The 15,668-nt window shown below is 39.8% G+C and overlaps 2 protein-coding genes across 2 annotated transcripts; both read left to right on the forward strand.

Moving 5' to 3' along the window:
- Positions 1 to 937: 937 nt before the first annotated feature.
- Positions 938 to 4,131, forward strand: LOC145789910 (uncharacterized). Its single transcript, XM_082867532.1, has 4 exons — positions 938 to 1,258; positions 1,408 to 2,520; positions 2,760 to 3,156; positions 3,270 to 4,131. Exons 1-3 carry the CDS (start codon positions 1,009 to 1,011, stop codon positions 3,035 to 3,037), a joined length of 1,641 nt encoding a protein of 546 aa, XP_082723658.1. The 5' UTR covers positions 938 to 1,008; the 3' UTR covers positions 3,038 to 3,156; positions 3,270 to 4,131.
- LOC145824439 (uncharacterized) lies at positions 3,289 to 3,852 on the forward strand. The gene has a single exon (XM_082924099.1). It carries the CDS (start codon positions 3,289 to 3,291, stop codon positions 3,850 to 3,852), a length of 564 nt encoding a protein of 187 aa, XP_082780225.1.
- Positions 4,132 to 15,668: the final 11,537 nt, after the last annotated feature.

Genomic DNA, 15,668 nt, shown 5'->3' on the forward strand with positions numbered 1-15,668 from the left:
AAATTTTTCTGTGAGAATTGTCAAAAGAAGCAGCATCATTGTTAACACATTTTGAAATACATGTGATGTTTGGAAATAATTTAATGGAAGAAAAAGAAATGGGAAACGAATTGAGAAACAGAAATGGAGGGGGGGGGGAAAAAATCAGTTGCCTTGTCTGGTCGACCGGCCGGTTGTCCTGCCGGACGTCCCGTGTCTTTTGGTGAAAGCTACAGTAACCGTTGGAGTGGCTAATATCAGACTAAGAAAGTTGTCTTTTTTTTTTACTCAGATTTGATGAAAAAATTGATGAATCGTTGGAGATGCTCTTAGCCAAAAAAGGGATTGAGGATGCTGCTGCGCGGGGTGTACAGCAACATCTGTTGTGCAGTGAAATGGGCATATTTCGGAGCCCATTTTGATAATCCGAACCGTTCACATTTTAGAATACATCAAATAGAACATGCCTGCAAGTTAATCGGATATCGTTTACCTATTCATCCACTCACCTTTCTATCTACAAAAATAAATAATAATTGTGATTTAAAGTATTAAAATGAATACAAATGTGAGTGGATAAATAGGCAAACGATATTTGATTAACTTGATTTTTTGCAGGCATGTTCTACTTGATGTATTCTAAAATGTAAACGGTTCGGATTATTAAAATGAGTCCCGAAATAGGCCCATTTTACCGCACAACAGATGCTACTGCCCACCGCCAAAAAGTGGCTAAAAATTCTATAGCCAAATAGAGCCTAAATATTGTACTTGAGCTAGTAACATAGGGCATGTTTGATGGAGTTTATTTGCAAGTGAAAAAATAATAATTAAAAAATAAAAGTAAAAGTATTCATCTCTCAACTTTTAAGGTTAATTAATGTTTTTTTTAGTTTATTTACATTATTTTTATCTAATAAGTTAAGGGGAAATTATTGAAAAATCCCATTTAGGAGAGTTTTAGTCCAATAAGTCCTCCTTCTAGAATAATAGACGTGGGAGTCCTATTTTTTTGAAATTGTGTTGCACATGACGTTTTTACCCTTTTATGTTTGGTATTTGAATACGTTTTTGGTAAGGTTTGATATTTATCCCTTGGATTACGTTGGTGTGTGGACGTTATGGAAGAGCATATTTTGCCAGACTTGTAGGGATTGCAAGGTTCATCAGTATTTTTTCTTGAGGGGGAGGCAAGGTGTTCTAAGTGTGGTTGAGTTTTATATTCGCTCGTGGTTGTGTTCTGGAGCCCGTGGTGTAGCATTTTCCGAGTTCGTCGACGGTAATTTATTTTCTTATTTTTTTTTCAATTGTGCAAATCGATTCGTTGGTTACGCTCCGGCAGAAACTTTTGTAACATTATACGTTTAATGCGTACTTCATGAACTTGATTTGCATGTTTAATTTATTTTTTTCCTTGTTTCCATGTAGGAATGGGTGACTATATAATGTTGTTGTGTTCGTACGATAACAAGAACGTTGTTGTTGTGGTGTGTGATGATTTAACATTTAGCAGATTCATCACTCATGTGTGCGAACGTTTTGATGGACTGACGCCTACTTTGGTTTCCCTATCATTCAAGATCCCAGGTTACAATAATTTCAAAATGGAGAGTGAGGCAGACTTCCAAAACATGTTATGTCTTGCCAAGTTGTTTCGGCTAGATCACATTGATGTCGATATAATAGTTTGTGGTGCATCTTGGGGTGTCAAACGTGGACGTAGTTTAACATATGGGCACGAAGACACAGGTGGGGACGGTGGGGAAATGGTCACAAATATTGATGAGGAGGCTGATTTGCTACCAAATATTTGCCAACACGCTGGAAAGGTATTATTGTCGGCGGATTGGGCGGGTGGCATAACTCATATCGGGCAATGTTTCAAGGGTGGGGCAGCTGAATTTCGCAAGGTACTCAGCAAATACGCCATCGAATGTGGGTTTCAATTTAGGTTCCGAAAGAATGACTCAGTTTGTATTACAGCGGAATGCATGTTTAGCAACTCGAGGGGGTGTTTGTGGTCTATCCATGTGAGGGTGTTGAATGCGAATGGATTTTTTTATCTGAAAAAGTGGTGTCGCGACCACACGTGTGGGGTCGCTGTGCGCACTAACAGAAACCCGAGGAGGGGATCCGTGCTTGTTGCAGATGTTATTGTGGAACGTGTGCATGATAAACCATTGACTCGCCCTATTGATGTCAAATATGATTTCAAAAAAGCATACGGGTTGCAAATTAGTTACCGTGTAGCTTGGTTGGGTGTTGAAAATGCCAGAGGAGAACTTTATGGCGATCATTCCGTGTCATTTGACCAGTTGCGTTGGTACAACGATGTCGTTATGGAATATAACCCCAGAAGTTATATTAATCTTGACTTCGATGAACACAACACACGTCGTTTTAATAGGTTGTTCATATCATTCAAAACATGCATGGATGGGTTTAACCACTGTCGTCCGTTATTGTTTCTCGATGGTACTTTTCTAAAAGGTAGATTTAAAGGCAACCTGTTTGCAGCTACCGGGAAAGATGGCAACCAAGGTAATGTTCTTCATACTTGTTTTGCATGACATGGTTATGGTGGGTTCCTCAAAGCTGTGTTCGATTATACACAGCTGTGTTTGTTTTGCATGACATGGTAATGTCGTTATAGGCTGTTCCTAAAAGCTGTGTTATGGTGGGTTCATACTTTGTGGTTATGGAGTGTTACACACAGAGTGGAGCTATTGGCATTGATCAATTTTTTTATTTTTTATTTTTTTTTAAAAACTTCTTTTCAGGTCTATTCCCGGTCGCATTTGCAATTGTTGATTCTGAAAATGCAGTGAATTGGGCTTGGTTCTTACAAAATCTGGCTAATGCAGTTGATGGGGATCGGAACTTGACATTTGTTTCTGATCGCCACGTCGGTATCATCGAATCTTTGCCTACTGTGTTCCCGTCTGCCCACCACGTTTTTTGTATGCAACATTTACAGAGGAATTTGAAGGACAAGATGAAGTACGTGAACAAATTGTACCGTATTGGGTTGGTAAGTAAATTGCGGGAATGTGCATAGGCACCGACCATTGCTGACTTTAATGAAAAAATAGAGGCGTTCATACAGTCCGGAAGGCACATTACTGTCAATTTTTTACAAGATCTAAAGCCGTACCACTAGGCCAACGCGTACTTCAGGTAACGGAACGCATAGACATTTCATTTAATTTTTTCCCCCACCATGTTCATGACTTATTATTCTCCGTATTACATCGAACATTACATATGATAACAAACTCACAAATTTACAGGGGCAACCGTTATGGTGAGATGTGTTCGAACGCTGCCGAATCATTTAACAATTGGATAAAGAAAGCACGCCATTTACCAATCACCCAAATGGTTGACGCAATTAGGACACAGATTATGAATCAGATGTTCGACCATAGGGGAGTGTCAAGTTCCTGGGCTGGTGTAATATGTCCGAAGATGGAATACAAACTAGAGATGGCGTATAAGAAAGGAAGATCATGGACTGTCAGTCAGTCCAACAATGACGTGTACGAGGTCCACTCACACCTATCTGTTCTGGTGGACATTGGTAGGCGTACATGCTCATGTTTCCAATGGCAGATCAATGGGCTTCCTTGCGAACATGTAGTGGTCGCTATCCGCAACAGCGGCAGTGATTTGAATGCGTTGGTTGACCCTTATTTCTACGTCACCAACTACCAATCATCATACTCCGAAGCTATATTTCCGATACCAACAGTTGAGAAACCACAGGTCATTCCGGGACATTATGGTATTCTACCTGTGACTGTGCGGCGACCACCCGACAGGCCAAAGAAAAAGAGGATACCGTCAAAAGGTGAAGAAGTGCAACAGATCTGATGTGGCCGTTGCAGATGTTTGGGAAATCATAACAGGAAAACATGTACCGAACCATTACAGGTTCACAAGTTGTGCGCTGAAATTACCCATTCCACAAGGCTTTTATTATTTATTTTTAGTTCGTTTGTTAGTTCGTTTTCAATTTGGCATGCAAAATAAATTTGGTTAGTTCGATTCATGGTTGGTGTTATTTTTTCTTTTCAATTTTCCGTCGTTATCAATAATATGTGTTAGTTCGTTTTCAATTTGGCCTGAAAAATAAATTTGGTTACTTTGATTGATGGTTGGTGTTATGTTTAAATTTTTTAATATTTACTCATATCACAATGCCGTTACATTTTGTTTTACTTTCCGTTCTTAACAAACATTGGTGTGTGTTTGTTTTAAAATTGATGTGAAAATAGCAATGTGGTTAGCCGATTTCACGTGTGGTGTTTTGATGTTGGTTTACCTACCCTTTCCACTAGTTTTTAACGTTCATTTTTAATTACCCACATTGCAAAACCTATGTGCTTGTCCTATTTCAATTTTATGTGCAACACAAATTTGGCTAATTCGGGAAGTGTTATTTTTTCTTTTTAATTTTCTGTCATTATCAATAATATGTGTTAGTTTGTTTTTAATTTTGTTTGAAAATTAAATTTGGTTACTTTGATTCATGGTTGGTGTTATGTTTTTTTTGTTGGATTTCCTACCCGGCAAGGATATTATGGTTTCGTTTAATTTCCATTGTTACCAATCATATTAGTTAGTTCGTTTTCAAATTAACATGAAAAAAAAAATTTATGTTTCCTGTTGGAATACATCCTTCATGAATTTGTAATACATTATGTGTTTATTGCAAATATGACTTCTGCAATACCACCAGAATTGGAATAATACTTCGTTTTCATATTTACCTTCTTCGTTACTAACCATGTTTACAAGTTCGTGCACGCTGGGAATGTTATTCAAACGCACACAGACCATGCATCATGGAGGCATGACACCCACTACGGGCACATCTAACTTCCGAAGGCACATCTAACTTCATTGAAAAACACAATTACATAAACACATATCACACTCCCCAACACATGTATTACCACCTTCATTCACGAATGCCACGAACAAACATTCAATCACATCCATTAAATATGAACAAAGAAATGTCCACGCGCATTAACATAACAACACCAAGATCACCACACTCCCACACCACCAACACACATGCCACTTCAAACCCCTGCTCCCAAAATACACAAACTTTCTCCTCTCAACAAATTCCACCTGCCCTCCATGTTACCACATCCCACACCCCATACACCTACAGTACAACCACCAACCAAAACAAATCAATACCCAATACCCACTGTGGGGATTTAATACAAAAGTATCCTTACACATGGTGAACAAGTCACATGCATTTGTGGGTTTGCCACATTTATGTCCAGCATCGAGTAGCAATCAATAAAACTGCACGTGCAAGCTTATTGTAAGAGAAACATAACCAAATAAGCATAAACATTATCACAAAAAAATTACATTTTGTCGACAGCAAATTGACCATATAACTCGGACACATCAGACCGGTAACTCCCTAAAAAACCACTAGTTCAATTTTAATATGAAGCAAATGTATCATCATAACTTGTCTTACTAAACTTAAGGACAATTACCATGTCCATACAAAACCAAAAAGTTCCAACACCAAAAAAAACATAACGGTTCAATGCCAGTCTCATTATTTGCCTCCCATGACTTCCAGCCCTTTCTGTGGGTCATTCACAAAAGCCTCCACCATAGTTGCACGTGCTCTGATGCAAGTAGTACCTTCCATTGCCTTATAGATCCCGACATTGTGTACATATTGCCGCATTATGTAACAAACGATGATTGCACAGTCAGGTCTGCGGTGGATGGACATAACACACAGTCAAAAACAAGTCATCAACTATAGCATCCAATGTTATGGCGAAAAAAAATTTAAAACTCAGATTACTTACGCATCTGCTCGCTGTTGTGGACAATCACTAACTGCTTCTAGCACCATGTTCCTATCTTCGGTACAAACAATCGCATTGTCCCTGGCTGCCAGGCATGTTCGCTGAATGTAATCCAACACATTTCGTTTCTGTTACATTAACCAAGAATCAAGTCTCACACAACGCCTCCCCGTTCACACATGCAGACACGACTTTACAGTAAAATTACAAAATTAGGCTATTACTGTAACAGTTTTGGGATACACATACCAAAATCGATGCTACATTGTAATGTATGTCTTCCGAACCAGTGCGTGATATAAGCGGGTTGTAATGTTCCACAACCCATCTTCCGTATCGTACACCACTAACGTCCAGTGTGCTTTGTGGCATATAGGGAAATGTAAGTATCTACAACCAACGCATGCGCAAAAGTTAGCCTCCAAGTATCGATCCCTTGACGTATCACTCATGTTCACCACCATATCCTGCGTTCCACGACATGCCCACAACTTCAAACAACAACAACATACCCTAATACCAGAATTACAACTCACGTGTCAAAAAAAACACATACCAGACATATGCCACTGAAAAAATATGACTTCTCCGGGGAAACCATTCCTGCTGTAAGCACATTCTGTTTGCTCACCAAAAGCTCTGCGCATGCGTCGACCACCTGTTACCAACCAGCTACACATTCAGCCCAAATATTCACTACCATGACACTATATTCACTACCTTTACACTACAACATTAAGAGATGCGACACAACAAGCGTTTGAAATAAGATCCCATAGTGTACATATATAACGTATGCACAGCGAATTCATGTAATTATTTGACACTTACATTTCCCCTAGTTACAGAATGGCGGACTAAATTTTTAATGTCGGAAAAGTAAACAAACACATCTTTTTTGCCACCGGTCCATATGACAGCACTGAAAAAAAAACACACATATTAGACAGAGATAAACACAGAGCAACATAATAAAAAACACTGAAAATAGTAAATCACGACTTACTCGTCTCCATCCCGCTCATACGTTGTGCTAATTTTACGTTTCACATCGTCTTTCACTAACTTCCACACTGCAAACCGGTTATTCAGCCCATATCCCGACCTCTTCTTGTCATGCTCATCAACGTCGTTAACAACTTTAACTTCCTCGGATAAATCAATATTAAAGGTAATACCACCCTCGCTAACTGCACGCTACCCCTCACTTCCATCCACCCGACGAAGGCGCCCCTGAAGCATAGGATACTCAAATTCCGGCAACTTCGCTTCTCGCCTCACCTTCTCTTTGATTTTCTTGACAAATGAGTTTTGTAAAGCAGATCCCACGGGGGCCTCAGTAGCTTTTCCCCCTACCATTTGCAAATCCTTTTGGTTCCCACCATCAAGAGCAAACGTTTCTGCATGCAACACTTTCTCACTTGCCGATGCTATGTCCGTCCGACTTCTAGTCCCAACACTGTCTCGACCCACAGCCATCTGTGTAACATCATGGATCAACTCCTCTATTTTTTTCTCATCCACAAAGGCAAAATGAGCCTGTCTCGTCCTCGGTGTCACGCCTACATGCACCTTCTCCAGTGGGATTTGCATCCGAGAACGCAAGTTTATCTTCAAGTCCAGTTATGGTACTTCTCAGATCACTAATAACACCTGTCATGCATGCTATTTCGTCATCTTTCACCTTCAGACAACTGTTGAACCCAACAAACATATTCGAGGCTTGCTGCTGAAGTGCACTCGTTAGTTTTGAAACCTGCTCCTCCAACTTCGCAATAACAAAATCCTTAATTTTGTTCTCCGACTGTAGAACAAAAATTGTTCGGTGTGCATCCTTAAGGGTGGCTGGAACCGATGTCTCATCAGTATTTGTCATAAAACTAACTCTACTTTCTCCCGTTTCAGCTACCCTTTTCAATCTACCCATTGGCAGTTCATCTGCTAACTTTGCCTTTACCTGCATTCCAGTTTGGTCTCCCCCGGCAACCACATTCATAACGGATTTCTTTGCGTCTATTGTATTATCATCTCTGTGTACGTCATCAATCATGTCAAACCTATCCACAAAGTCATCATCACTACCGTCCACCACGTTATTCTCATTCAGCAATTGGTCCCTTTCATACTTTGACACTTGAAGTCTACCCGGTAGCACCTGCTCATACATAACACAACCATATAATTACATACAAACGCATATACGATTCACAAAACCACGCAAACTGTCACCATACATAAGGCGTAAAAGTCACGGATTACCTCAAACTTGTCAACATCATCTAGCGTCACACTTCGCAACCTCGCCAATAACGTCCCAACATTCCACTTCAAAAATCTGGGAAACACTCCGGGCCTGTTAGCCACCACCAACGTTGTATGTTCACATAGGAAATACTGCATTAGAAAAACAAAAAAAATATATGACCATGCATTTCATAACACATTACACCCACATAAAAAACCAAACCCAAATATGACCTGCATTGCACTTACCAACAGTACGACGACACATCCAGTAACTTTTCCAAGTGTACGATGGAACTCATTCACTGATCCTAGCAGCGCGCTCCGTATCGCACCCATCCAATCATACAATTTCATTGTCTCCAATTTATCTATAATACGAATTAATGTCCAGCTCACAGATTCGCCCGATGTCGAGAAGAACACTTTCACGCAGACATACAACGTTATCAACTTAACGGCATCCTCAACGTCTCTCGCAGATGTGCCTCTTACTGCGTCACAGAAAAGTGTCTTCACAAGTTTTGAACTGATACGGCTTTCTGACCCAAATCTTCGCTGGATGAAGTCAGATGGTTGCCGAGGCCCGGGAGTCATCTGTAACGGCTGACCACCACATTGCAAGCCAAATATCAGTCTGATGTCGCTGTCCCTCAGTGTAAGCTTGCCATTTCTAACATGAAAACAACCAGTATCTGTAGACGCGCCCGTGGGCCTCATGCTACAGTTCGGACTCAATTGATGTCACGGTTCTTAATCTGAACCAAAGAGTCCAAATCCGGCAAATCATTTTGAAAAACAGATTTTTTGAAAAGAAGTGCCAAACATGGACTGCTTTGCCAGATACAGAGTCGCCACCTAAATATTTTTTATGGGGGAATTTAGGAAACCCTGACTCGGTGCCAAAGGCCACGTGTCCGTCATCACCAAAGTTGCCTCGGCTCGGGAGCTAGGGTACGATTGGGGAAGGTCAGCTATGAGCACCCCCTCTCGCCCGATCCGAAGATCAGCCTCTACTAACTGTGATATCCGTTTTTGAAAACGTTATGTGTTCTTATTCCATTTATTAGCCTAGAATTACTATGTTATGCGCGCAGCAAACAAGTATAGACCAAATCGCCTAAATTGGAACAAAACATTACATGTTCATTTTGAAGATGGTTTGTTACTCGCAAGTAGGCTAAAATGCAGGTTTTGCCACCCTCAAGTGGGCTTTAGAAAAGATGATTTTTGCCACTATCTAGTGGGCTTAAAACTCACAGTTTTAATGCATTTTTTCAATTTAGGTAATTCGACCTCCATCCACAGGCATTCAAGCAGTTATATCACATAAGCAGCTAGCCTCATGGTAATCATGCAATTATGGCAACACTCACACGCATGCAGCATGCTAAAGCATAAAAGCTCCCCTAGTACTCCGAGCCAAAACAAAAACTAGTTAGTAATCATATGTATGATCCTAGTTCGTGTTAAGATGGCTAATGCAACACATGCAAAATGCAACTAAGATAGGCTCGGCTAATCTACAATGACATGTGAAATGCTACAATTAACACGTATTCAATTTGGAATTGAAATACAAATGCAGTTAGAATGATGTGCCGAGCCCGGTGCATGCAAGACAAATGTATGAATGCACGCATACATAGCATAAGGTATGCTAATTTAAATATGCCCTAGTCTACCATCATAAGCGGGTAAATAAAAGGGAAGAAAGACGTGGGATTGGAAGACATACATACACTCACGCACACTTATTACACAATTGCCCTCGCTCGGAGGGTCCAAATAAATATTACAGTCCGAATAAATAATACTAAATTAATTATTACAGAACTTCTAATTAATTAACAAATTAAATGCAAAAGGGAGGGGGCCACAACCCTGCCTCGGAATGCGTGAATGATGCATGCTCGGATTTGTCTTGCCCCGAAAGCCCGTACCATACCACTGCTGCCTCTGTTTACACTGCCCTAGCTCCTCTGAAGACTGCCGAAATCCTGGGACAGGTTCCCTAAACCCTGTAGGACACCATCGGCTGAAGGGGATACCCACTGGCCATGTAACTTATCCATCGGCTGGGGTTTCATATCATCGGCCACCAACCCATGGCCGGTCGGCATTCTAAAGTGTCGGTCGGCAAAAACTCCCTGCAGAAACTGGTTTTTGAAAGCAACAAGGACAGACAGTGTATGGCATGAAATTTCAAGTAAATGTATGCGCGGGCACACTTCCTATCATGCAAGGGACTCAAGGGAGCATGACCCTCGACCCTCGGGCCATCAATTATGCATGATGGCCTAAGAGGCCAAGTTTTGCAACTTCGATATCAAATGAAATGCAAGCACAAAACACATCAAAGGGCTCCAATCCCTATCATGATTGATCAAGAGACAAGGGATGCATGCTCAATAAAATGCAACCTAGGCATAGAGGCTAAGTATACAACATGAATATGCAAATGAGCAATGTATACTAGGCGCGCAACCTAAACATGTAAGCAAACATGGCATACAACAACATGCGATGATGGAATTAAACTAACATGGATAGTTCGCAAGCATGCCAAAATCAGTGGCCATTAGATGAAAATGAGACTCTCGAAATGCGTGCACGCATGCACGCAAACCGAGGACCAAACCTAAAGCATAGTATGCAACTCTAACAAGGCATGGCAAGGCATGAAATATAGTATACAAGCATGTAATTCCAGCACTGAAATGTGATACAAAACAGCCCCGAATCATGGAAACATGGCACCCGATGCATGGAATGGCCCCGAAACACAAAACTAGGCATACGCATTGGCCTATAGCTATACAAAGCATGCATTATTTGATCATGAAGCATGAAGACAGATGCAAGAAAGTCCCAAAACATGCATATTTCCAGTTTATAACAAGTCCCAAAAATGAATGCAAATAGGGCTAATCTATCATGCAAAATGGCCCTAAAAGAGAGATTAAACACAAAGGGACAGCAGCTGGCCCCAAATGGTGATGAGCCCCTCAAAACATTTGAAGAGGGGCTCAAAATAAGACCCTTTACAGTTTACATCAAGCCACGAAAATTAGCACAAGTGAAGCTAAACTATCATGCAAGAAAAAAGCCTAAAAGGGGGATAAAGAGACAAGTGATAGTAGGAGACCTCAAACATCAAGAGGTCCTTAATCAAACATGAAAGGGAGCTCAAAATATGATCATTTACAGTTTGGGTCGGAGCCCAAAAATGCTTGCAAGTATGGCTTATAGATGAAGCAAGAAAAGACTAGAAAAGGGAAAAGAAGGACTCACCCTTGAAGAGCAGCAAACTAGCAGCTTTTGGACCAAATTTGTGAGCTTCCACCCTCTTCAAATATCCTCCAAAGTGCTGGAATAGAGTGTATAGGTGTGGTGCTATGGGTTGTAGGGTAAAAGTGGCCAAGAAATTAGGGTTTTGGGGCTTGGATGGGAGAGATATGGAAGTTGTATGTATAATGCCCTAACCAAGTTTTGTAACCCTCAGAAATGAAGGGGAGAGGCTGGTTATATAGAGGGAGAGGGGTGGAGAAAAAGGGGGGAAAAACTAATTCAAATTTCTCCCCAAAAGGGAAGACCTTCGGACAGTGGGTTTTATGCAAAACAGTTGGCACAGCTGTAATCCATTCAATCTGTAGAATACTCCGGAAGGTCGTCGGCTAGCAAAATTGGTCGGTTGGCTACTTTAACTATCCGGTCGGCAATCTATTTGGCCGGTCGGCCATCTATTTGGTCGGTCGGCCATCTATTTTGGGCGGTCGGCAGGAAAAATCTGCTCTGCAGGTCCAACTTCAAACAGGCATAACTTCTTCATATGAACTCCTTTTCAAGTCAATCTTGTGTCAAAAGTGAAGCCCCAGAAGTAAGATTTCCAATGGAACCATTCTTGCATCAAAATTCCAACTGTGCAAAGAGTTATTCTTGTTTTGGTGAAGGCTGCTCAGTTTCGGTCCAACCGGGATGATGCCCAACTTCAACCAATCATATCTCCGCCATCCGGACTCAGATTTAAGAGATTCTTGAATACAAAATGAAGCCTCGGAAGTGAGCTTTCCGACGGTGGTGGCCCCATAGCTAAAATCCAAGTATGCAGATTAATAAGCCCGATTCAGCGAGAACTGCTCGACTCCCTTCTACCCAGATTCATGCATGTCTTCTCCTCCAACTTGGTTTCTTCTCTCTTCCCCTCATTTCTTCAACTTTAAACCCCTAAGCAAGGTGTTTTGAAAGATTTTTCAAAGATTTCATCTCTCTTTCATTCATTTTCATTTTGTCCCTGCTCGGTTTACCGAAAAGGGCAACGTTTGACGAAATGCGAGCCTCGGAACATCGCAGAAACTTTATTTCAAAAAAGTTTTGAAAGAGACGGTTTTAAGGTCTAAAAACCATCCAAAATAGCTTTGGTCCAAAATGGGGTGTGAAGTTGAGATTTGTCTCTCTCCTTACCGAAGAAACTGAACCTTTGCCCTACACACCTTTCTCCACCAAGTAAACCATCAGTAACGCCCAAGTCTTGAGGGTGGTCAAAAAATGGGGTGTCTACAGTATCTGGCACGTATGTCTGTATCAGTTTACATACTAACTCATCACATTTTCTGAAGTCGTGCGCTTTTAGATCATTCTCCAAAATGGCTTCAAACATCAATCAGAATGGGGTCCTCCGTAGCAGGACACGATGGGCCTTTGTTAATCCTGACGTGGAAACAATTTTAACGATCCCTGCGATGTTGGACCTATAATTTAATCGCATTTTCCGAGGTTCCACAGCTGCAGGCACACTTTTAATTGGTTTCACTTGCTTGAACAATATGCGCCCTTGAATCCTTGGACCAATCTTCTTTGATGGTGACCCAGGAACAACATAGAGGCAGGGTCTGTCTCTTGAACGTGTACGAGGGCTCGATGTGACCATACCTCCTGCATTACAAAACCAAACAAAAAACAATTCATATTTCAGTCCACATTACACATTCTGAAGGCATATCTAACTTCATTGACAAACACAATTACATAAACACATATCACACGCCCCAACACATGCATTGCCACTTTTATTCACGAATGCCACCAACAAACATTCAATCAAAGCCACGCCATGCCACCGCACAATAGTACTACAACCCAAATTCGAAAAACGTAACGCACCTCACTTCGTAACACCCCACAGAATGAACTTACATAGCAACAACAAAGTCAACACGCATATGGTGCAAACCGCAACACCCCCACACGACACCATCACGTGTGTGTACACGCACACCCACCTAACTACCACATTCCGATATCCACGCATACATCAAAACAACAACAAACACACAATAACAAATAAATATGAACAAATAAACGTCCACGCGCATTAACATTACAACACCGACATCACCACACTCCCACACCGCCAACACACATCCCACTTGAAACCTCTGCTCCCAAAATACATAAACTTTCTCCTCTTAACAAATTTCACCAGCCCTCCGCGACAATCCATACACACATTGCCCTCCATGTTACCACACTCCATACACCTACAGTACAACCACCAACCAAAAAAACCCAATACTCAAAACACCAGTACCACACGCAAAATTCTTGTAATATTAAACAACAACACATCATCATTTCTAACAACTTATCACTACCAACACTTACACATCAGACACTACACCTGTAAAATATTGCATGACAACACTTTCAAAACTAACACTATACACAAAATCAAAATGACAGATGTGGACATTTACTGTGGTATGGAGTCGTTATCAGATTTGAAATGCCAAATCTTGAATGCAATACCACACACACGTATTAATGTCGCCCACTACACCAAACCCTCGCTACTGAACTACGACGTTACGTTTGACGCTACAGACTGGATTACAATTGGGGGTTATTTGGTTGTTGTACACTTCCACGCTTTGATTGCATATCTACATCGCCAAATCTAGGATCCAAGCACGGTAATTGCGCGATTTACAACAAATCACAACCCTCTTCCTTCTATTCCACCACCGATTTCGTGATGCAAACGATCGCACACCTTTACAATACCGATCGCATCCACATCAACTACTACGTGTGGTTGATGAATTTCCCCAAACGTGGATTCTTGCAATAATGGATCAGGCCCTCACAAATTACCTTGCAAAACCCTAATTACGAGAAGCACTCGCAGTTTTTCAGTTTTTTGAACGCCAAAAGCTACAAATGTGGGGAGGGAGAACTAAATAAATGTCTGTGTTATGGATAAATGTGGGTCAGCCCAAATCACAAAAACCCTATAGTGCGTTTTTTCATAACGTTACATCTACCCCAATTAATGAACCATTATTTCCCAAAACAAAAAACCAATTTCGTGAAGATAAAAATGTAAAACAAAACATAATAGGACCTCTGTGTGTTCAAATTAAAATATGGTCACATTATGAAATTTATGGGTCAGTTACTCATAAGTTAAACCATTTGTTTACCCTAAATCACTAGTGAAATTAGTCAATTTGTATGGCTCAATTAATCTTTTGGAGTCTAATTAATGACAACAATAGTTAGGAAGTAATGAAATTGAATTGACATACTTTAATGGCTTTTAGTTGTAAATAAGATTGTCATTATCATTTTTTTTTTAAATAATCATTTTTTTTTACTATTTAAAATATCGCATCGCATCGCATCAGTGTATCAGATTATACAAATAATTCCAATGATGATACCATACAATCAAATACTATTCACAAACAGATTTTAGTGGGTGGTCATATTTTTTTTTGACTCACTGGGTGGTCATATTCACAACCGTTTTTACTAGATGCACTCTACTTTTTGTTTTTACTTTTTTGTCAAATATTTCGAATGATCTCAAATGTTCAGCCCTTTACAATTTCTGTACGGGAGAAAGAGACATTTTTTTGACATTTGTGCAAATTATATAATAAGAATAAAATTTCTTTTATAAAAAAGGAAGTGTTAATAACATAGTAAATTTTAATCACGAGTGAGTTATTCTAATCATATCATTCAAGTGGTAATTTTTCAAATTCTAAAATTTGTTAACTGGACCTAACAGATTTACTAGTAAATATATATACATATATATATTATTTATTTATTTAGAAAATTTTTATTAAATTCAATTAACACTAGTTGAAAGAGTTATTATTAAAAGACTCAACAAAAATTTTACATAAAAAAGTTGAGAAATGATAAAGATCAACAATTTTTAGATTTATAAATTTACTCACATGATATAGGAAAAGAGTTAAACTTTATATCATTCGGATATAACAAATCGAAAGATAACATTTATCATACCACATCATTATGCGTGAAATTATGAAAACTTTTTCTAAGTGTCAAACATTTTACGAAAAAGTTAAATTTATTTACACTCCGTTTGGATTGGGAGGGGATGTGAGAAAAGAAATGATCGTGATTTCTCATTCAACTGAGAAAAGAAAAGAAATTATTATAATTTTTTACTATTATGTTTAGTTGAATAAAAGAAAAGAGAATGTAATTTCTTACCTATCTTATTTGAATAGAGTAAATAAGGGAAATGAAAGTGTTATGTTTTATTTT

The sequence above is a fragment of the Camellia sinensis genome, chromosome 4 (genome assembly GCF_055761805.1).
Source record: "Camellia sinensis isolate YWXY chromosome 4, ASM5576180v1, whole genome shotgun sequence".
Classification (NCBI taxonomy): Eukaryota; Viridiplantae; Streptophyta; class Magnoliopsida; order Ericales; family Theaceae; genus Camellia; species Camellia sinensis.